A 24,078-nucleotide genomic window follows, 5' to 3' on the forward strand; every position below is an offset into this window, starting at 1 on the left:
GGGTAAGGCAATTATTAAACTTAAAACCCAAGTCAACAATGGTATTAACACGTGATTTAGTTGAGTCGGATAGTTCATAGGGCCATTTTATAGAAGATCGCATTCTGGAGAATGACGTTGTATGACATTTTTCAAAGTTAAGTTTCTGGGCTATAATGATTAATGAACACTCAAAAAAATTATCAATGTCCCTTTCTAACCTATGACAATCTTCCAGAGTGTTGATTTGCATAAAAATCTTTAAATCATCAGTAAAACAGAGCAGTTTGCTATGAGACAAAACATTAGATACACTGTTGACAAATAGGGAGACTAATATTGGAGGCAAGTAACCTTCTAGTGGAATACCAGAAGGGGCCAAGAAAACATCAGAACAAACACCCAATACCTTGACTATAGAATATCTATTACTGAGAAACGACCTAACCCATGATACAAGAGGCTCACCAAACCCTGACGCAATGAGTATTTTTAGTAGTGTGTCGTGGTTTACTAAACCGAATGCCTTTTTGAAGTCTGTAAAGATTACGTCTAGTTGAACATTATTTTTAAATGCATTAAAAACGGATGAAGTGAAAACAAGATTGCACGAGCGAGTTGATCGTCCTGGACAAAAGCCGTGTTCTTCCATCAAAATTTTATTAACAGATGGTTGTATATATTATTATAAAATGAGGGACTCGAATAATTTGGCAATATGGGATTCTAAAGAAATGGGTCGATAGAAGGAATCCTCAGACAGACTACTAGATTTTGGATTTGGGGTAACAGAGCTCAGTTTAAGGATAGGTAAAAGAGTACCCTCATCCAGCGATAGCTTTAAGAGTGTAAATAGAGGATACGCAATAATCGATTGTATTCGATATAAGAATTCTCAAGGAATCCCATCTGGACTTACTGACCAATTGCCTTTTAGAAGGTATAATTCTTTAAAGACATCCCTAATAGAAAAATATACATTATTGGATAAGTCAAAAGTAGGGATATCATCCATCACCACCTGTTGTTTCATCAAATTATATCATGTATTGTTTTAAATTAATACAAGTCAGGATTCAAGAGATTCCGACACCAGTGTCTTTTTAATCGACGTGGAGGGTTATCTGGGATAAATTCACTGGCTTGATTATAGATACTAGTTTATGTGGTTGAATGATTTAGTGTTGAATTAGGTCGTTGTGTAGTGAAAGGTTTGATGAGACGTACCATGGAGCAGATGTTATTTGGTGAAGATAGATTGACTGGAAGGCCTGGATGGTACGTGTTTTGGAAGGCTTGGCACATCACCATATTTAGATGCCACAGGCCCTAATGGGTTTTAGCATTGATTTGTATGTTAGTAGTTGGTAGTTGATTGGGAGCTTAGACTTGAAAATAGGGCGTAATAGATGAAATCTAGTGTTAAGAACCTTTCTTTTCGTTTAAGGTGGGGACCCCAGGTTAGCCGATTGTCTAAAAATAGACCGAAATATTTAGTTTGAGTTGTGTATGGGATTTGCTTGTTTTGAAAACAGATTACCGGTAAGACACCTTTCCTTAGAGTGAAGAGGATGTGGAAAGACTTATCTGAATTAATTTTTATTCTGCACTTGGAAGACCATTTTGAAATATCATCAAGATGAGCCTGGAGGTTTTGGTGAGCTACCGTGGATTCGGAGTGTGATGAGACTAACATCATGATAGAATTGCCGTGTCGCCAGCATAGGTGGCTATCAATGTATTTTTGGAGTTGGGAATTTCAGCTGTGTAAATGTTGTAGAGGTCTGGAGATAAGTCACTTCCTTAAGGTACTCCTGCTTGGATTTGGAATTAAGATGTGATGGAGTCGCCTTGTCGGACGAGGAATGAGCAGTTTTGTAGATACGATTTGGATAAGAAGCAGTGGAGCTGGGAGACACTTTTTTAATTTAAACAGTAAGCCAGTGTGTCTACCCTGTCAAAAGCGTGTGATATGTTTAAGAACACTCCCGGCAGAAGTTTTTGTTTCAAACGATGAAGCTATTTTGTCAACAATTTGGTGGATCTGGTGGATTGAGAAGTTCTGAATCCAAATTGGGTATTTGATATAACTTTTTAAGACTTAAGAATGGGTCTGATTCGTTTTAGCATCACTTGTTCTAATAATTTCCCTAAAACTGGTAATAGACTTATTGGTCTGTATGAGGAAGGTTCATTTTTTGGTTTGTTAAGATTACTGATAGTTTCCATATTAGAGGGAAGTAGGACCATTTCAGCATAGAATTACAAATGTATGTGAAAAGTATTAATCATTTTTTCAGAAGATGCTTGAGTACCTAGCTTGTTTGTTATTTGATCGTGTTCAGGTGATTTTTTTGATTTTTAGGTTTTATATCAGATATTTTATTTTGTTGGGATATGTATGCTTGGTAGGGAGTGACATAGTTTAGGTTAGGTTTTATTATAAATAGCTAAATAACTATTATACTGGTAAATGTCTGGTAAATTACCGGTAAACATCCATATTGACCCACAATTACTTACTTTTAGTTATAAAACCGTTTTAGTCAGCGCTGTGTCCTTACATCTCGCTGTGTCAAGCGATAGATTTGTTGGACTGCCAATTAAAAGAGGAATGGTAGTGGACCATTTAAATACAACACGACAATTTATTTTGAAGTTTTCTGGGGTAAAATTGATAATATTATTATAATAAATGATAATACTTGTTTCAATTTATACTCAATTTCAAAACTTCGTGGCCTCAATATCTTAATTATTGAATATATAGAGGTACTCTAATATACATTTATTCATCATGGCTTAAATAGTTAAATACACACATGATGCTCATAACAAAGTTATGATGTAAATAAAATGTTGCCAGTCGGCCACATTTTTAAAAAAAAGAGGTCGGGCCATGGCCGGACGTTATAACATGGACTTCGGGTAGTGGCGTGTAACGAAATGAAATGTTATATCGGGCAATTAGTTTTTGAATGACCTGCCTCCTCTCGATTTCTTAATATAATACTTATTATTAAAGTTTATTATAGTCTTACAAAATATTTAAATGCACATGCATATGAGCAATACTGACTGTATTATTCACGTACGGGTACGGTTGAATACTCAATAAAAATCAGTGAAAATGTTAACATGGCATTTAACATATGGCATTATACGCTATTTCGAACATTACCTAAAAATGTACTGTATATCTGTATAACTGTTATTTTAAGTAATTTAAGATTATATTCATTGCGGAGCACTTACCTACTGAAGAAAACAATTTAAAAGTGTTGACCTATTTTAACATAACATTATTACTCGACTTTATTATTGACTTCCTTTTTTTCTTTTTAACATAGGTATTTGTGTTACATACGTGTTTATAGTTACTATCACCTAGACAACTGTTGTTAAAAAATAATAATAAATGTTTATTGAAGCCTTTGGGCCTATAATATAATATATTATATATACATTAACACATCAAAAATGTGTCAATCACCTGATGACTATAACTACCTACGACCTACGTGCCGATGTATTTTATATTTTACTTCGTCGAATTTATTTTTGTTTGTACACTATTCGATCTTGTCGTTTGAACTAGGCATACTTGTGTTATTAAATTTAATAGCAAACAACGCAAGCATAAGATATAAATATAAATCATTTTTTAAAAATTGTATAGGTATGGTTTAAATATATGATATACATTATTAGAACTAACAACAACATATTATTCACATAGAAGTTCACATAGAAGTTCACAGTATTTTTCACTAAGTAGTTCACACATCATAGACACACAAAGCATTGTATGTATTTCTTTACAGACGTTATATTATATATTATGTTAATGTTTATGTAAATCACTTTCAGGAACACATATACAATTTGTTAAGATAATATAATGGAATTTGGAAGTATTGATATTGTAAAATATATGTTATTCATCTTTAATGTGATATATGGGGTGAATCAATATTTAAAATACTAAATACCTATGGTTCCTGATATTCACAATATTTAAAATACCTATTTATATTTTTAGATTACAGGAGTGGCTTTAATAGTAATTGGCATCATAGTTATTGTAGATTTGGGACGTTTTTCAAATTATTTAAGTGCTTCAATTATGGCTCCACCAATATTGTTTATTATATTGGGTTTATGTATTATAGCAACATGTATATTTGGATTTTATTGTATTAACAAACAAAATTTAAATTTATCAATAGTGGTAGGTATATTAACAACCATAATAATATATTAAATTGAACTAATATATAATAATTAAATATTATATTTGTTTATAGTTTACATTAATTTTATTATCGGTTTTGATAATTGAAGTATTATTATCTATTATGTCATCAGTATCTAAAGACAATTTTAATAATAATTTGAGATTTTCTCTAAAAACATCCATGGGAAAATATTCATTTGATGAAACTGATCGACAGTCGTGGTCTACAGTTCAACGAAAAGTATGTTTATACATTTTAAATAGTTTTTAATGTTTGAGTATGAACCATAAATAATAAATTATTCACCTTATCTTAATCAAATTTTGAAGGTTTGTTTCAAAATCGAACCAAAATTCTAAACTTATGTTAATATATACCACATTTTACGTAATTTATACGCATTATTGCATTGTTTTCAATTATTTACATAACTGCATTTTATTATAGATTAATGTTGTATTAACCTATTAAAAATAAATAATAAAAGTAATTTAATTGAATTTGATTAGGCAAGAGCACGATTATAAAATATATAATATATAATATAAAAGATATAATATATTTATATATAAGATCATTATATATATCTTCTGTCGTGGGCAAGAGGTAAGTATAACTAGTAGGTAGGTAATACTATACATTTGAACCAAATAGACGATTGATTCGGTTTGAATACTTTTAATTTTCAGCTTGTTTTTGAAAATCGAACCGTTTGAAACATTACTTATTTCAAACAATATTTATTTATTTTCTACCTGCGTAACAACAATGTGTAATTTAAGTTTATTTTGATTTAATACAGCTAGAGTGTTGTGGAGTAGATACACCTAGAGATTGGTCTATTATATTCCCAGAAAATCTAGTTCCTGTTTCATGTTGTCAAAATTTACCAGTTGAATTAGGTGCATTATGCAGGAATTTATTTGACGAAAGAATAATTTATCAAAAAGGATGCTACAATGGATTAAACAATCGAGTGAAGACTAGATTAACCATTATAATGTATGTTGCTTTGGCATTTGGTCTTTTCCAGGTAATTTTAATGTTTTTAGTAGGTACAATTGTTAATAGAAAACTAGAAAACTATAATATGTTCGATTATGAATATAAATTATTTATGTGTTAATAAATTGTTTATGCTTGAATGCCTTAAACTGTAAAATCTTAAATAAATAGTTTTTTTTTTATTTTGAAACTACTCATTAAACTTCATTTTAATAAAAATAAAACATTGAAATAATTTTAAAAGTATTGTTATTTATCAGTTCCAATCAATAATCATAGCTCATAGGGCGCCATAGGTAATAATGATTAAAGACATAATAATACCTAACTTATTGTATTTCTTAGCATCATAGGTAGTAGGTACATACACTAAGTCACTTCACACTACACATAAACGATAAGAATAAACCACTCTATAGAACTATTTACATATACTTTTTCAGTAGTAACTATACTCTGTTCGCCGAACGTTGAAATACAATGTCCGTAAACAGCTCAAAAAGTGTCAAAATATTTCCAAATGTTTATGGTGTATAGAAAATAAAAATTTCAACATTCAGTGAAATTTTCATGGATCTACAGTTATTCGTTTTTGAATTACAACAAAATAACAAAATCGCTACATGAGAAATCAAGTAAATAGGTATCCAATCTTGTGAAAATAAGAACTTCAAACGCGCATAAAAATTTAATTTGATTTGCTAGTAGACTTTTTTGATAAAGGTAGACAAACTTATGGATAATCTTGTATTATATTTTCAACTCTTAGATTTAAATAGAAATATTTTTATGAATTTCTAACTCAAAATAATTTGCACATTTTCGTGAATTTACGTATTTTGTCAATATTTAAACTTTAAATGCTTATAAAATAAAATTGTAACGATGGATTTTTAATATTTTCATCTGTCTTTGAAACAATATATTAGGAGCCTTCTATTAAATTTTCAAACTTTTTTAAGCTACAAATAGAATAAAAAACTAAAAAAATTGGAAACTGAAAATGTCCGTAATAACAGCTCAAAATAAGTCAAAATATTTTGAAAATATTATGGACTATGGTATATAGAAAATGATGATATAAACATTCAGCCAAAATGTCATGTATCTACGGTCATTTGTTTTAGAGTTACACAAAAAACCAAAATAAATTTTGTCAAAAAAAAATGTTAATAGCTTATTATTTGTATATTTTATAATATAAAATTATATATTATAATATAATATAATAGAGCAACAAATAATTTTAAATTAGAATCAGAGACTAGAGTTTATAGCCTTAAAGCCTAAAAGTATTTAAAATGTTATATAATATATTTTTATATTTTTCAGGTGATCGGCGTCGTGTTAGCTTGTTTTTATACGTATCTATTGAAAAATGGTCAAGGAAGCAAGTAAGATAATTATCGTTTTTTTTTTTTAAATGCGAAGTTGTAAAATTGCTGTACATATACTCATCATACAACTTGTATATAAAACAAGTAGGTAGGTACCATATAAAATATTTGTATATAAATTCGTTGTATAAGAACCTATACTTTTTTGAAGTATACTTAATACTTATACTCTATTCCAAATAAGATCATGAGTCGGCGGCGACCAGTTTTCGTTGGGCGGCAGTCAGACATATGGCCTGATGTCGTCCCCACTACGGCGACGCGTCAGGCGCTACCACGGAAAAAAGCCACGCCCATGCGCACTATATTAGGCCGCCGACTTATGATCTTATTTGGAATAGAGCGTATAGCTATTTTTTGTTTAGAATATTGTTATAACTTATAATAATTAATAACTAGGTAATTATTAAGTAGTTATCTACCTATAAATTATCTAATTATCTAGTTCTAGTAGATTTTCTTTATATTATATATAATATTAATTTTTTTTAGTTGATCATATTTTTTCATCTAATCAGTCTGAAAATCAAACTTTAGATTAGATTATCATTTATATGACTGAACAGTACAACTATATTTTATTTTTATATTATAAATATATATTAAATTAATTTTGTATGTTTTAGAAATTCACATAATATTATACAAAGCAGATGACAGCAGAATGATGTAGGATTTGATACAAATTATTTTAATAAATCCTACAACCAAAATACGTATTCACAAGACACGTTAAGCCGTAAAGATCAATTAAACAATTTATTAGATGCATTAAGAAAACAAAAACAAAAAATGCATTTTTAAAGGTGTACATACCTATTATATTCGTTTTTATAATATTTATATTTGTATATAATATTATCTTCTATTTTGTAGTTATTTATTTAAACTTCAATTTCTCATACAACTATTATTTTTTTTTTTTTTTGTAAAATATAGAGGTAGGTATCTTTATTATTTTATATTTAAATTTATAATAATACTAGCTGAATATCAAGGCTTCACCGGTGTGCAGTTTTATTTGTGGCAAATCCTATAGGTATAGTATATATGTTACAGGCAAAGCAGTAAAGGAAATCGCGCACTGTGTACAATGCCCGATTTTCTAGGGCAAATTGCCCGCGGCATTGTATACAATTATATAATATTAGTTTTGGTCACTGTAGGATAAATATTGAATATATTAAAAATCAAATAAAACATCGTACTGAGTATACTTAAATAGGTAATCATAAAAAAAACTTGAAATAGATGCTTCAAATATTAGTTGCCTATTAAATATTAATAGTTTTTAAATCTATTATCCAGTATGGTATCTCTTGGCTCTTACTGAAGAATTAATATTTTATCTAAAATGGTTTGACAAGAATAAGATGATTTATTTTAATTTATTGTTACTAAAAAGTAATGTTAGGCACATAGGATACTAGATAGCATTATGTTACTTTATTTATTATCTCCACATACGTAACTATTATGGCACTTAGAGTTACAAAGTCGACCAGGTTTTTGCATTTACACCAATTGGTTTTACATACCTAATGTATTGCGTACATTGCGTACAATTAAATATAGCTAGGTATCATCTATTGTAACTCGTAAGTCGTGGTATCAAAGTATCAAACGAATAAAATACCTATGCAAGAATAGTTCTTGTTACGTACAGTGTTTATTTCAGACCTTTTATTCCGAGGGGGTATCGTAAATTTTCAAGAGGGTACATCATAAGACTTTAGGAGTAAATAATGAAGGTAAGTAAAAATATCGTTTTAAGCTCAATTTATTGGTAATAAAAAGATACCTACAAATACATTAAATATAAATTCTTAAAAATTCATTGTCTAATTTCTTAAAAAGTCTAAAAAAAATGTAATTTTCATTTAGTAATATTATGAATGATACTCCGTTCTGAGCCTATGTCATACATGTAATATGTTTATCAATGTTATCGATATTATTTATTTAATAAATTAAATTAAACGAATCCGGAGCTGCTTTTAACGTGCGTACAAATACTACAAATCAATAACTTGATTCATAGTATCTTCATCGAGTTCTGAGGGTGCTTATCTGTACGAATTTTCATGCAGGATTGCAATGTCTCTTGTCCCATTCGATTTCTTATTCTGTTCATAATCCTATTCATCGTACTGAAAGAGCGCTCCACAGTGGCCGTTGAAACTGGTATGCACATCAAGCATTCCGTCAGTTTTTTCAAATGTACGTACCTACCCAATATTTGCTTAATAAATATATGACAGTGGATTTTTTACGTTTTCTTCTACCAAACTATTTGCATTTTAAAACATATTTAAATGAATTCAGGCCTATCCAAACATTGGTTGGTTCAAGACTAGGAAAGTATAAACAAATTACGATTACAATATTACGATTATTATCGGTACCAATTCGGTACACATTAATTGGCAAAAAGACAATACCCAACAAGTTGTTATATTTATTTTATTTTATTATATTTACCGTGATGCACGACATTACTCACAATCAGCCGATAATTCATTTCATATATCGCATCACATGTAGTTTACGTAGTATTGTCATACATTTTTTCGAGGAGGTATACATTTTTCTACGGGGGGGGGGGGGGGGGGAATATCCCCCGGTCATCCCCTGAAATAAACACTGGTTACATATAAATATCATTCGATATAAATGTGGCATTGTGGCCTCTACCCCCCCCTCCTGGAGCCACCCTTGTATATAGGTGTGTCTCGGTTTGAGTATATCTCAGTTTTAGTATACCTCAGTTCACTGACAAATAGGCGTCAGTGTACCTGAAATAATTTGTGAAATAATTCGATCTCGATGGACAACCGCAAGTCGCGGATTGGATTTATCACTTATGGTATATTTCCAACGTGGTTTAAACTAATAATTACTCTCTAAACTTTTTGACATCTCTAAACACAAGCTCTGAGATTTTCATCAAATTTTATTGAGTTAGTTTTTGAAAATATAAGCCATAAGATATACACACAATATACATACGACATACGTTTAGTTTTAAGATATAGGTAGTTTCTTTAATTGAGGCCATCATGAGCGTTACAATTTGATACATTCTTGTATCTGTTTTTCCCGAGTAACCAATGGCAACCATTTATATATAAAAAAATGCAATGTCCACCGTTAATCTCAAGATCTCTGTTTGTCGTTTGACCACCTCTTAAGAATTCGGATACCGGAAAATCCTTTCTTATTGCACATATAGATCATTAGAGGAATCTGCACTATTCCGAATTTCAAATTCGTATATTTTGTAGTTTGTGAGTTGTAGCGATGATTAGAAATTGGCTGAGTGGGTGGTATTCGGCTTATAAATAGATAATTGTATAGATGAAGCCACAGATTAAATGGCTATTTATATAATGCATTGTTCGGTGGTACATTTAAGAATTGTTAGGTCCAGACATGATTTGTATACCATATTATGGTCATAGACCATATAATATATAGTCATCCATCCCCAGGGCCATATTTACCATTAGGCAGGATAGGCAACTGCCTATGGCCTCCGTAATTAGAGGGCCTCAGATTTTTATGAAAATTTTTTATTTTTTTTAGACTACTACTTTCATCGTATAAAATAAATATAAGAAACATATAATATTTCAAAAAAAATAAATAATTAATCATTATCAGTGTAAAATGTAAATGAAAATAAATTAAAGTCTATTTTTAGTAAGAAAGAATTGATAATTTAGGTTTACTATCAATAGAAAGCGATCTTAAACTTCTTAAAGTATCTACAGTCATTCGTTTTTTAATTACAATAAAATAAGAAAATTGTTACATGAGATTTTTTTTTGATAAAGGTAGACAAACTTATGAGTAATCTTATATTACATTTTCAAATCTTAGATTTAAAAAGAAAAATTTTTATGAATTCTCAACTCAAAATAATTTGCTAATTTTCGTGATTTTTAATTTATTTCATCTGCCTTGGAAACAATAACCTAAGAGCCTTCTATTAAATTTTCAAGCTTTTTTACTCAACAGATAAAATTTTATTGATATTTATAGAATAAAAACTAAAAAAATTGAAAATGACAATGTCCGTAAACAGCTCAAAAAGAGTCAAAATATTTTCAACATTTTATGGTGTATAGAAAATGCTAATATAAACATTCAGTCAATATTTCATGTCCTTACGGTCATTTGTTTGAGAGTTACAACAAAAACCAAAATCGATTTTCTCAAAAACAGATTTTGCGTAAAAATTCCCATTTTCCCTTAATTTTTTTTTTTGTTTTTCACGTCGCTTTTGAAAACTACTGGGAAATTTGACCCCCCAAAGTACCAACTAGATTCACTTTCCTATCAGAAAAGTTACTGTTGAAGAAAATCCAAGCACTTTTACTGTCCTAAAAGATGATGACAGACACAAAAATAGAAAAAAATTAAAAATAAAAAATAAAAAAAAACACACATCATTGTAAAATCAATACAATCATCGCTTCGCTCAGAATCTAAAATTTAATTATGATTCTTGTTTTTAGTGTAACTCTAAAACAAATGACCGTAGGGACATGAAATTTTGACTGAATGTTTATTTTAGCATTTTCTATACACCATAAAATTTTGACTCTTTTTGAGCTGTTTACGGACATCAATAAAATTGTATTAGTTGCGGGTAAAAAAGCGTGAAAATTTAATGCAAGGGACGAGTGTCTACTTTGCTTATACGTCAATCCAGACTACAACTTACAAGGATGGTACAGCTTATTATTTTGATTTGATAAATGTATGAAGCCCATATATTTAATGATCCATAAAAATGTTACCATATTTTACTATTTAGTAAACATGGCTTTATATAACACTAACATAATGTATAAACAAACCCATCAATTATTTTATCGGAGAAATTGTAAACTTATATTGCGCACAAGACAAAATTAGGAGTACCAAAGCACAACATACCAAGTGCCAACCCTCAAATGGGTATTATTGTTAACATTTTTATTTAAAATGTTTCAAAAAAATGTGTTATTGATGAATGAGAATTCTAAAAATAAAAAATAGTTTGGAAATATTTCTTGTTTAATTTAAACTCGAGATTTTACATAATAATTTATCTAGCACCAAATAAATGAATAATTGTAATGATGACCGTTGAAATAAACAATTTTTATTGACATATTATTATAAAAATAAATTAAGATATCTCAAAACTAGTAATTGTGACGATGAATATTACTTAATGAACAAAATAAGACAATTGAAAATTTTGTACTTATTATTAACTTAACCTTAGTCAAATTAAGAAATCAAAAAAAAAAAAAAAATAATAATAATATCAAACAGTTTTATTATAATGGTTTTTTTATATTAGCATTTTCTATACACCATAAAATTTTGAAAATATTTTGACTCTTTTTGAGCTGTTTACGGACTTAGTCAGTTTTCAATTTTTTTAGTTTTTTTTTCTATAAATATCAATAAAATGTTATTTGTTGGGTAAAAAAGCGTGAATATTTAATATAAGGATCCTGCAGATATATCGTTCTAATAACAGTTGAAAAATATTAAAAATACATAGGCACAATTTTTTTTATAAGCATTTAAAGTTCAAATTTTGACAAAATTTATCAAATTTAAAGTTTAATAATTATTTTGTAGTTAGAAATTTATAAAATGTTCAACTTTTATAGCTAAAGATAGAAAATTTAAAACAAGGCTCCACGTAAATAGGTTATATATAAATTACTTTATTCACAATGATATCATCAAATATACTTGGTAATATCATAGGCTGACTGACCGTTCTCACTCAGAATCGTTTTCTTATACAATGATATTATATCATTGAATTCAAATTTAACACCATCCATTACAGTGACCCACTTGTAACCTACTGTACAGCAGAGCGACATCCACTTATCTACCTTTTTTTTTTTTATAAAGGTAGACAAACAAGATGGATGAATATAAGTAGCACAAGATTCGCACTTGTCTCATTTCATCCCGCACAATCTTAAACAAAACCTTAGATCATATTATACTATGTATATTAGATATAGCTATTGCATTAAAAAGCGTACTACGTGTAGAAATTCGCTAGACTAAACCGGTGTGCAAAATAATGCACCGGGATGTTTAGACCATGTAGAAATTCGCTAGACTAAACCGGTGTGAAAAATAATGCACCGGGATGTTTGGACCATATCATTTACATGGTTCATTATCCCGGTGCGGGATAATGTGGGATAATTTTAAACCGGTTTAGTCTAGCGAATTTCTATCATATCATTTACATGGTTCATTATCCCGGTGCAGGATAATGTAGGATAATTTTAAACGTATGTGTTGAAGACATCGTGAAGACGAGTCGCAAGGTGACTGATTTCTATTGCGCATGCGTATCAGTCATCTTCTCATATTTATCACCAAGGCTTTAGATAGTATATTTATCACTAAACTAGCGGTATCAGCAGCTGCTATCTAGATAAATCGTCTTAAATCGTGATTTAAATTTTAAAATTTGATAATGGTTTAAAACTTTAAAATATAATTTGAAACGTGACAATTTCTTATGATTTGAAACTATTTTAAGTTAAAGTTTGCCGTGAACACCAGAATTATTAAATTATCTTAACACAAAAAAAATATTAATGAAGTTTTTTTAATATCTCATTGTTACCTAAGTATCTTGTCTAAGTGTTACCTTTCTAACCAGAATTTTATCAAGGATGGTACGATATAAAAACCGGTAATTATTAAAACAATTATCAACAGTATTTACTCAATAAACTTTTGAATTGTCAAAATAAAACCAAGTTAAAGTTTTACAGCCATTCATTTTAAAGTTTCATTACAAATAAATGTTTTCTGAAATATTTTAGTTAATTTGCAAAGCAATAATCTTAAACTAGAAGGCTATTGCAAGAAGCAAATATAATTATCTTAATAATAAATTAATTTAAAATTGCACTGGGTTTTACATACATATAAATGTATTTGAATTCAATAAGGTTGAAATCATTGTGCTAGAGGGTAGAAAACATAGTTAGTACTTATTAACTTGAACTTCATCATATCTGATATTAACATAAAATCCTAGATCAAAATTTCAAATAATTGTTCTGTAGCCTATGGTATTTGTCAATTACTGTATTCAATATTCATTGATCAAAATAACACGACTACCCTATATTTGTCTTGTTGATAAACTGTCCACTTTTTAGGCATACAATTATGTACATTAAAAAGTAGCAGGTATTTATTATAGTTGGATTGACTCATCTAGTAGTTACACTTTATATTTAATTATAATATAATATACATTTCCCTTATGTTGTAGGTACCTATTTTTTTTCATAAAACTTGTAAGTATCTAATTTTCAGTTACATGGTTGTTCAACTAAGAACTTTGGAGGATGACAATTTAGATTTTAAAATTTCTGATAGAGAATTACAAATAACAGTATTAAACATGATTAAATCATTACATGGAGATTTTGGAGCCGGAGCTATTAAAACATGTTTTAAAGGTAAAAAACATTGTTTTATTTCCTATACTAATTAATAGTTAACATTAGAATAAACTAAACTGAATAAATAACATTATTTTTATAATTTATTAAGCATCAATGTAAATAAGAGAAGAAATTAATCTAGGAGCTGTGGCATAACTTCAAATACTGTGCCTGAACTAAAACTTTAGAAAACCCACACTTTCTCCTCGTATAATAACGTATATTGATCCAGCTTTATGGTACGTAATCAGGTCTGGATTTAACCAGCCAGTTTCCGAGTTTAACCCGGAGAGGCGGGGGGGCTGAACAATATTTCGGTACAATAAATATTAAACTTAACTGTTTTAACCTATTTTGGGCTAGTAAAGGTTCTAAGACATGGTGGGTCAGTACTTACCTTATCGGCTATTTGGCACTGTACATAAACCATTGTTTTAATTTTCAAAAGTAAAAAATGTTTATTAAAAATTATTAAAACTATTAAGGTATGATCGGATTGCCTTAATTCATTAATAATATATATCTTTATTCTGTCATCAATATATCATCAGTAGTAAAATTCTATCAAATTTGTATTTATATACAACACATTCTCAAAACTAATATCTCCATTAGTTTTTTTGAATATCATGTAAGCGACTGCTTCCTCTCAATTATTAGGTTAAATTTATTTGATAACACAATTACTAATTATTTTCCGTACCAGTTAATGTACATATTCTTAGAATTTGAATCAGTATTTACTATTTTAGTACTTTTATTTTTTAGAATAAATTATACATGTGATATAATTATTGAATATATGAATGGTTGATCATTAATCGATAATTTATGTTTAAAGTTCATTATTTATTTTAATGTTTTTAATTTATTTCAGTTCGCTATTGTAATCCAACAACAAGAATTATAATTTTTAAAACCAGACATGGTCCTCATCAATTTCTCTCTTCTGTTATACCATTTATTAATAAACTTCAAGAGAAACAAATTCAATTATCAACACTTTATACTGGCGCTTCCATGTTTCAATGTTATAAATTTATTCAGGTACTTTAACTATACTATATTCTAATATAATTTAATACAAACATATTTTATCAATTCAATAATAATTTTAATTAATTGATTAAATGATTTAATTACACCAGAATTAGTTAGCTGTCTTTCAAAATGTGGAAAAACATACCGAAAAGCATGATTTTAACACATGAAACATCACATTTACAAATTAATAAAAGCAATACTTTGATTGAAGGCATCTTAAAGCTTTTCTTTTAAGAGGACCATGACCCATACATTTGTTGTTTCCTTCTTACACACGCACGACATAGCAAATTGTCGTTCACTAGTGTGCTGTTGGTTTTGATACTAGAGTGAATTGACCAATTATAAAATCTTTAGGTAAGAACTTTATCTGTGCTTAAGCGTTGCCGATTTTTCTAAATTGTCATTTTCAAGCAATATATATGGGTAAGTGAAATATCAAAAATTAAAAATGCTTATATCTGAAAATTAAAATATGGAATAAAAGCCAATGCTTAAGCACAGATAATATTATTATCTAAAAAATTGATAATAGGTCAAATCACTCTAATATCAACACTAACAGCACACTATTGAAACTAGTGAACGAAAATTTGCTATGTCATACATGTGTAAGACGGAGACAACAAATGCATGGGCAGCATAATCTTAAGCTCTCAAAAATGTTTACCTAAAATTATATAATTTATAACTTGTTATTATCAATTTTTGTGTTCTGGACAGAGTATTACTATATTCTCTATTACATTTATATTTTAAATAAATTACCTTACCATCATTGACATGGTTTTTTTAAGAATCCATTAATTCAATTTCTAAGATATTGCTATTAGTAATTTCTAATAAGTAAATTAAATTAATTTAAATTAATCTATTTTAAATTTGTTTCAGAACTATCAAAAAGATCTTGTAAGAAAAATAACTGATACAATAAGTGAGAAAACAAAAGAAAAAATGTTAAATATCACTAATGTATTAAATTTCTAAATTCTCAAAAGATAGGTTTTTTGAATGTTTATAAAAAAAAATATGAACTGGTGGAAAGGCCAATTTGTAAATAATAGATATATTTCAAATACATTTTGACAAAGTATAAAATATGAAATCAATATATTCTGTAGCTTGGTGTAAGAAAGGCTAATGAAACATTTGGCGAATACGAGATTATTTGGTCGATGTCATTAAAATTTGATTATTTTATTAGTATTAAAATGACCATTGTCTCTGATGCAGTATGACCAAAATAGATATGACATTGGCCATTTTGAAATCAATTAATAATGTTTATAAATATAGTATAAATTCCTACCATTATGATTTATGTTCAATTGAATATTAATATTAGGTATTCATAAAAAAGTTTAGTTGTTCAATTATAAATTGACTATCTTAAATTTTAGTTTTTGGCCAATATTCAAACAAAAGTAATTTTAATTTTTTTCTGGGTGGCCAATGTTAAAAAAAACATCTGAAGTTAAAAACAGAATGAGTCATACAATGAAATAAAAACAAATTTAATTAAGTAACAGCATTTTTAGTCCCTACTTAAAAATTGGTCTTTCTTGTTCCAAACGATTCACCTATTCAGAAAAGATTTTTTTAGTGGTTGAATAGCTCATTAAAAAAATGTTATCTATCATAAGCTAATTAGTCCACGGTCAATTTATGTATAAATATTAGCATAGACTTGAGTCTGCAAAAAAGTTAATTAGTACAGTTAGTATAAACCATACTATGATAGATATTGTAACTTATAAGATTGATTATTATAAGTACTTCAATAAGAACTATGTAAAAAACAAATTTGTATACCCCAATCTTAAAAATATCCAATACCATTAAAGATTGACCCGCTTGATAATACAATTAATAGCTAAGATTTATATTAGTAAGAACCAAAATTAAGTCTTACAATAGAGTATTTTCTCTAATGACAATATGTTGAAAATGTCAAATACCTACAGTTGGCGAAGTGGCTCAAAATAAGTGGAGGAATTCCTTTCATATATTTTGATACAGTTCTTTTATATGGCTTAAACAATCGTACACCCAGGGGGTGAGTTTAACTTCTTATTCATTTTTTTATAATACAATTTTATACTTGATATATAATATGCATATTTTTGCATTTTACTATATATTTACCTACATTTATTTATTATGTTTATTCACTTTTGTTTGTAAAATTAATTAAAAAACTTACAATTTTGATGTTATCTAGAAATAGCTAAATATGCAAAATAAAAAATATTGCATTAAACTTCAAATATTATGCTATGAAGCAAATTTATAAATTACGTATCTGTTTGAATGATTATTGAAAAACATACAACCTCAACGATAAAATTATTATATTATCTTATCAACGTATAATTGTAAGAAATTACGTTTAGATTATAGTATTAGTGTTATAGACTACTATTGTCACATTATGGTCCAATTTAAACAAGAAACAAATAGGTACTTGTTTCTTATAAAAAAAAGTAATAATACTTATTTATAATATTAATAAAAATCATTTATTGTATTATTGTAAAACTAATTAAAAAAACCATTATAAAAATAACTATTTTTACCTATTTTTAAAAAAAATAAAAATTGTATGAAAAATACCACTATATATCGATAATATTTGTGCAAAATTATAAGGGGGATGCATTATTTTCGACAAAATAAGTGGAGGGATGTCATCCCAACATATCTTCCCCCACTCCGACTACTGAATACCTAGATTAATAGATTTGTGCAAACTTAAATTTGGGGTCATCAAATAAGAGGATTCGGTGTGTTCTATAAGGTGCTTTCCAACCCGTGCTAATAAATGTAGGTCACTCGATAATATTACAGGCAGTGCTGCCAATGCTTACAATCGATTGAAATAAACTAAAATATTTCAAAATACAATATTGGTACATTACTAAACCTACAATTTTATGTAAATTTATATTTTTAGTGAGAATAACGTGTACAATAATATATATATTAGAAAAATACATCAAAATCTCTGTTCAGATTTTAAAGTTAGTTATTGTCAAATAAGTTAGGTTCTAGATATTATATAGTATGTCATTGTCAGGGCACATAAGTTTGTGCATTTGCAGATATATTTTGCTAAGATTTATTAAACTGTAGTTCACAGAAATTTGTTTCAGATTGAATAGATTCAATGTATGACATTATTTAACATCAATTTTCGATTAATTGTGAATTTTTTTAAATTCAAAAATGATATTAAATGATGTAAATTGTGATTTTTAGTGTAACAACTTATAAAACCGATTTGTCCAACATCAAAACCGAAATTTTAAATTAATGTCATACAGTAAGATGGTTGACCAGTTTAACGATTAAAAATAAGATGTTGCATATAACAGTCAACAAGTAAATCTAATAAAAATAACTATAAATATGATATTCAAGTTTTATTATTTAGTGCATCAACTTACTACCCCTGGTCATTAAATTATTTTTTAGGTAATTGAAAATGAGTAATGTATAATTTCAAGTTTCAAACAGTGTTTTTAAGTATTTTTATTAGTTTATCTGCAACAGTGACATAAATATTAAGTACACACAAATTAAAGTTGGTACAAATTAAATACTAATTATAACTACACTTAAAAGTAAAAATAAAATATTTTGTACTACATTGTATACTATACAATTACGAAGACTTGTATACTTATTATTAAATACAGATTAAAAATCAAAAGTAAATTTAGTTGTTTTCATTTAAAATATAATTCCTTTCTCAATAATTAATTTCCATAATATGATATATTATAATACACACAAAATAATTATACTGATTGTATAGATAATTATTACCTTTAAATTATTACAGCTCTATTTTTTAGAAAAAATATAAATTTGTTCAAATTAAAGTTTATGTAATTAGGTATATTATTTTAAAATTATAATGAAAATAAAGGTAAAATATACATTTAATATAAACAAGAAAAAGTTTTGACTTGATCTTGATTACTTTTACAGAATTATATTTGCACAGAGAAATTATCTACAACATAAAATCTAAAATACAATTTATGAGATAAATAAAAACTAAAATATAATAGACATAATAAATCAATAAAATATGATATATTATATGATCAATAACATTATAATTACATAATAATACATGTGAGAAAAAATCTAAAATTAAAATCCAGGAAGATGACAGATGATATATAAAAAAAGGTTAATATTTATATAGGAACTTAAAATTCTAACTTCGAAAAAAAATCACACATCAAACATTTAACATACTACACAAGTTTATATTATCGTAGAGATCAATTAAAGGGCCAATTTAAATAATTTTATCAGCAGTTAGTGTATTAAAAAATATAATATTTGGTGATGTCTGGCAATGATTTTTATTTATATATTTCTAGGTAATAAATTAAATATTCTATTAGGTTGTTAACATTTATAATTATTAAAGATACATTTTAAATAATATAATAATAAGTATATTTAAAAATCAACATTAATATAACAATTATAATGTTGAGATATCAGTTTCTAATTAGAACATATCTAGTACTAAAAGATAATACTATGTTCATTGAAATATATTGAGAAAAAAAGATGCAACTATTTTATGGGTACTAGAATACACAAGTATATTCAGAGTATGTACAATATTTAATAATGTAAAAAAATTTTTATTAGATTTTAAAATACTTAACTGTCTTTAATATTTAGGTAAACAATCAATTACTAAACTAAGAAGACTTAAATATATAACATATCTATGAGATGCAAAAATATAGTTTTTTAACATATTTTTATATTTGTTTCTTTATTTTCATATTATGGTTATATTTGTCAATAACTGCTTAAATTGTTTTCAGCCATAAAAAAAAAAAATTTAAATATATTCAATCATCATAAGCTTGTTCAGCTTTAGCTTTAACCTTTCGTAGTAAAGGTGGAAATTCATCAAGGGTGTACCTATATTTGAACACGTGCATTTGTGCAGGACAATCACAAAGTTGTTTAAAATGCCGAAGACATGCCAGTCTTTTCGGATCACATGAACAGGATACAGCAGATACATATAGAGTGGTATTACAAACCATACATTGTCTAAGGTCATCTACCTGGTGTTCAAATTCAACAAAATCCGCTTCAGTGACACCCCAATCTAAAAGTGCTTTACGTTGAACTCTTTCAAACTTCACCATTTCATTCAAATCATCATATACGAGTTCAGCTGCTTTTGGTGCCAAGTCATCACAAGAGTTAACCATTTTACATATAAGTTCATCATGGGAAAAAACACATATTCGTTTGAGAGAGGAATAATGGTTAACACATTCACGACCTATTGAAATCCAATCAGCAGGAGCAAAATTCACAGCTTCAGCAAAATTATATCCTTGATTAAATCCAGTATGATAAGATCTCGGAAAAGTAACAACAAATTCTCCAGCATTCTGATCAGTTCGATAGATTGGGACATTTGCTTTCATCAATATATTTGGATTCAGAATAGTAACCAACTGATGTAAGAGATCTGGCTGAGAATGAAATAATTCTGGTGTTGTCTCCTTCATAACTTGTTCAAAAGCTTCCGCGTAAGCTCCTGGAACTCCATACCATGTTTTTGGTTCTCCCCAATGTAAATAGTTGATCGAGTAGCTCCAATGATCTTCATTATGCCAGCAAAATGTGGAAAAACACATTCCAACATACATCCATGGAATTTTCATACCAGATATATCAGCATTAATAAAACTAAGAACAGAGTCTTTAAGTATTGGTATATTATTTAAATTCCAACGATCTTCTATGTATGACTTGTAAAAAGTATTATCTTCATTTCCACAAAGTGCAAGACCTGTAGGGAATCCTGATCCATGATCCATAGTGTGTAAATCGGCACCATATTCTGCTATTACTGTGGAATCAATAGATGAAACAATTTTCCAATACTCCTGTTCAACTTTGCGTGTAGGCACAAGATGAACTGGCATGTTAAAATATTTAGATTTAAATTGATCTGCCATTTCTCCAAATTGTTGAAGTGTGTACTCACGCTGAGCTTGTTCAAATCCAAAAGCATCACTAGGCTTGATAACTTCATTGATCACACATTTATGACATCTCCATTCTCCCTTGGGAACACTAGTTAATGGTATAATTAAACATTGCATGTGGAAACTTAAATCACACCCATCACAAATTAAAATAGTTTCTTCAGATTTACCACTTCCACATTTTTGGCAATAATATTTATCCAAATAATCTACAGCTGGTTTACTTCTCTTTTTGGACTTTTTAGAATCTTTTGACTTTAAATGTCCTATTCTACACTTGGAACTAAACCCTGCCATCTTAGGACCAGCACCAAAAAATTGTAATTTTCTTAATTCTTTGTTTTCCATTAGATAAAATGGATCCTTAATATAATCATCAGATTCATTCTCGTCATCTGGGCTGAGTCTAGCTCGTTTAGTAGGCGAATTTGAAACAGAAGAACTTTCTTCTTTAATATTTACAACTTTATTTTCTCTTTTTATTGGTTTGTTATAAATTTCATCTTTAATGGTGGCGTGAAAAAGTGAAAATGGATTGAGCCACCTTTCATGATGACTTTTTAAAACCGTACCAGAAGTTTTTTCACAAACATAACCCATACGACTTGCCACTTTTCCCCATTTTTTTGCCAAACATACTTCATCAAAACCGCCTTCAAATTCTACAATTTTATAAAGAGAATATAAATCTACAGCTCTTTGTTCTAATACTGGTATTTTAATACGAATCCCTTGTAAATGCCAATACTTGGCAATTTTTTCTAAGAAATTAAGTTTAACTCTAGTACTCGCATCGAGTTCATTTAGTTTTTGAATCCTTGGTGTAAATTTAAAGTTATCAACATCCACGCAAAATGGAGGATGCCAATTAGACGGAGGCCTAATTTTACAAATTCCATGTTCTTGAGCTACACTTCTAATTTTAGCAATATATTTCAATGGATCTTTAAATTCTTCAGCAGTAGGCTCAAAAACTGGAGCTTCTGGTGGAACCTTGAAAACGAATTTGCCCTTTTCCATAAGACTGACAGGATCAATAAATTTTCCTTCAGGACATTCTTTTTGTTTTGGTTCATCAATTTCAAGTTTACACTTTACATCTCTTTTTACACTCATTTTAATACAATGCTATAGTATATACGAATATATATAAAAACAATAATTATTATTACTTACTTAAACAGAGATAAAAACACTTTCAATAAAATTCTATAATAACTTAACTTGATTGAAAAAAGTATCGAATCTATAATATAATTATTGAACGTTAGAAATCGAAAATGTGCGTTGCATTGTTAAGAGCCAAGGATTGCGTTTTGAAAGATGGACGTCCATCCCACATTTCTAAAATGTCACGTAGTCCACACTCTACACCAATACTACCACCAACGCTATTGCGGGTGATCCGTTTAATAATTTTCAAAAAGGAAACAACAAATATCTTCGATGTACCTCTTCTGATCTGTCGTCGTTGCTATGCTGCGCCAATTGACAAACCAGACAGAAACGTATTGAGTAACAATTTTGTAGGTATACGTAAGGAAACAGATGAAAACTAATTTTAAAGCCTTTTGTTTAAAAGTGGCAATTTCACTATGGAAGATAGAATGCAGCCAACATACACATTGCACACAGAAACACACAAACACAAAATTACAAACAGACACACACACAAACACACACGAGACTTCGACACAGACACGAAAGTGATGAGGTTCGCCGCTCGCAGTATAGAAAATAATACATTACATAGCAGCCTGCACCACTACCAACTACGGGATATACGCACGCACGCACTCGCAATAATATCGACACAATTATAATACCGTACTACCTAATAGAATGCGTATCCGCCATCCGGACAGACGATGCGAAGACCTATATCAATGAATATTAATAATAAACAGTAAATAGGTATACCCCCGACGTACAGTCAGAAATGTTTCGACACTGTTCAATCACTCGGATCTGCGATGTTTTTCAATGTATGTTCCAGTCTCCGTAGTATTCCAATCTCCTCTGCCGGTCGCTGGTCGATCGATGTCCGTTGTTGGGGCCATTTTTTTCGTTACTCGTTTGACCAAAATTTAATACACGTGCCTACGAATTATGGCGATCGTGCGAGTGTAAACGATTAATGATATTGAGCGTGCGTCGTCACCCGGTAAACACGTTTACGAATCGCGAGCAACATCTAACCTAACTATATAGATACGATTATACTAACGACCGTACGATAGATACATGGACGTCAATATAAATACATAAATGACTTTTTTATGCATAAAATTAGATATGGATAGATATCCGATTCGTTACTAACTACTTTCATATTTTATCGTTTCACCGTTTCAGGTTTAAATATATTGCAATTAGAGTTAGCGAATCTATTACCTACGATACCTTAATTGTATGAACTTCCGAACTTTACCTTATTTTATATTTTGTCTTCGTTCGACTACAGTTCACCAGTAGATTTTTTATACGTATCACCACAATGTAGAGAAGATACTTTCTCTACTAAGTTATGTGTATCATTAATTATTAACTTAACTAAAATAGTCCAACGACCCCTCGCAACTCTCAAATACAACTATACAAATAATAAATGAAGAATATAAATCTATAATTTAACACACCGTCGATCAACGGTACAAAAATACATTGCAAATTAGTAATTATAAAATCATAAATGTTTGGGACGTTTGGGTTCATGTTCCTAAAATTGCGGTTATCAATACTCCAAAACCAGAAATGCTATTATACTAACGAATTCCCACTAGAATTTTAAAATAGAACTAGTATTTTGTCTAATATAAAATTACAGCAAATTATTTTTAAAAGATATGAAATTTCCATGAAATATTGC

At 28.6% G+C, this 24,078-nt stretch overlaps 3 protein-coding genes across 5 annotated transcripts; 2 read left to right on the forward strand and 1 right to left on the reverse strand.

The window, feature by feature from the left end:
* The first annotated feature begins 3,469 nt into the window (after positions 1 to 3,469).
* LOC132949372 (tetraspanin-9-like) lies at positions 3,470 to 6,673 on the forward strand. 2 transcript variants are annotated; one of them, XM_061020230.1, is made up of 6 exons: positions 3,470 to 3,785; positions 3,850 to 3,943; positions 4,022 to 4,210; positions 4,287 to 4,457; positions 5,020 to 5,250; positions 6,555 to 6,673. In XM_061020230.1, the coding sequence occupies exons 2-6, from the start codon at positions 3,881 to 3,883 to the stop codon at positions 6,618 to 6,620; spliced, it is 720 nt and encodes a 239-aa protein (XP_060876213.1). In that variant the 5' UTR covers positions 3,470 to 3,785; positions 3,850 to 3,880; the 3' UTR covers positions 6,621 to 6,673. The 2 variants fall into 2 exon arrangements, with proteins under 2 accessions (XP_060876213.1, XP_060876214.1); XM_061020231.1 differs by having other exon boundaries at positions 3,470 to 3,658.
* A 6,410-nt stretch (positions 6,674 to 13,083) lies between these two features.
* Positions 13,084 to 17,459, forward strand: LOC132949737 (ribonuclease P/MRP protein subunit POP5). 2 transcript variants are annotated; one of them, XM_061020773.1, is made up of 4 exons: positions 13,084 to 13,352; positions 13,988 to 14,133; positions 14,996 to 15,165; positions 16,054 to 17,459. In XM_061020773.1, exons 1-4 carry the CDS (start codon positions 13,333 to 13,335, stop codon positions 16,147 to 16,149), a joined length of 432 nt encoding a protein of 143 aa, XP_060876756.1. In that variant the 5' UTR covers positions 13,084 to 13,332; the 3' UTR covers positions 16,150 to 17,459. The 2 variants fall into 2 exon arrangements, with proteins under 2 accessions (XP_060876756.1, XP_060876757.1); XM_061020774.1 differs by lacking the exon at positions 13,084 to 13,352 and adding an exon at positions 13,379 to 13,648.
* An 822-nt stretch (positions 17,460 to 18,281) lies between these two features.
* Positions 18,282 to 24,077, reverse strand: LOC132949735 (lysine-specific demethylase 5-like). Its single transcript, XM_061020768.1, has one exon. The coding sequence runs from the start codon at positions 22,323 to 22,325 to the stop codon at positions 20,049 to 20,051; it is 2,277 nt and encodes a 758-aa protein (XP_060876751.1). The 5' UTR covers positions 22,326 to 24,077; the 3' UTR covers positions 18,282 to 20,048.
* Between the last annotated feature and the right edge of the window lies 1 nt (position 24,078).

The sequence above is a fragment of the Metopolophium dirhodum genome, chromosome 7 (genome assembly GCF_019925205.1).
Source record: "Metopolophium dirhodum isolate CAU chromosome 7, ASM1992520v1, whole genome shotgun sequence".
In the NCBI taxonomy this organism is placed as follows: Eukaryota; Metazoa; Arthropoda; class Insecta; order Hemiptera; family Aphididae; genus Metopolophium; species Metopolophium dirhodum.

Bases quoted from the DNA above. Each gene is read 5' to 3' on its own strand.
- LOC132949735 (XM_061020768.1), bottom strand. From the start codon at position 22,325: ATGAGTGTAAAAAGAGATGTAAAGTGTAAACTTGAAATTGATGAACCA.
- LOC132949372 (XM_061020230.1), top strand. From the start codon at position 3,881: ATGGAATTTGGAAGTATTGATATTGTAAAATATATGTTATTCATCTTT. The intron at 4,211-4,286 runs GTAGGTATATTA...ATTTGTTTATAG, and splicing joins ATTTAAATTTATCAATAGTG to TTTACATTAATTTTATTATC. The intron at 5,251-6,554 runs GTAATTTTAATG...TATATTTTTCAG, and splicing joins TGGCATTTGGTCTTTTCCAG to GTGATCGGCGTCGTGTTAGC.
- LOC132949737 (XM_061020773.1), top strand. From the start codon at position 13,333: ATGGTACGATATAAAAACCG. The intron at 13,353-13,987 runs GTAATTATTAAA...TCTAATTTTCAG, and splicing joins ATGGTACGATATAAAAACCG to TTACATGGTTGTTCAACTAA. The intron at 14,134-14,995 runs GTAAAAAACATT...AATTTATTTCAG, and splicing joins TATTAAAACATGTTTTAAAG to TTCGCTATTGTAATCCAACA.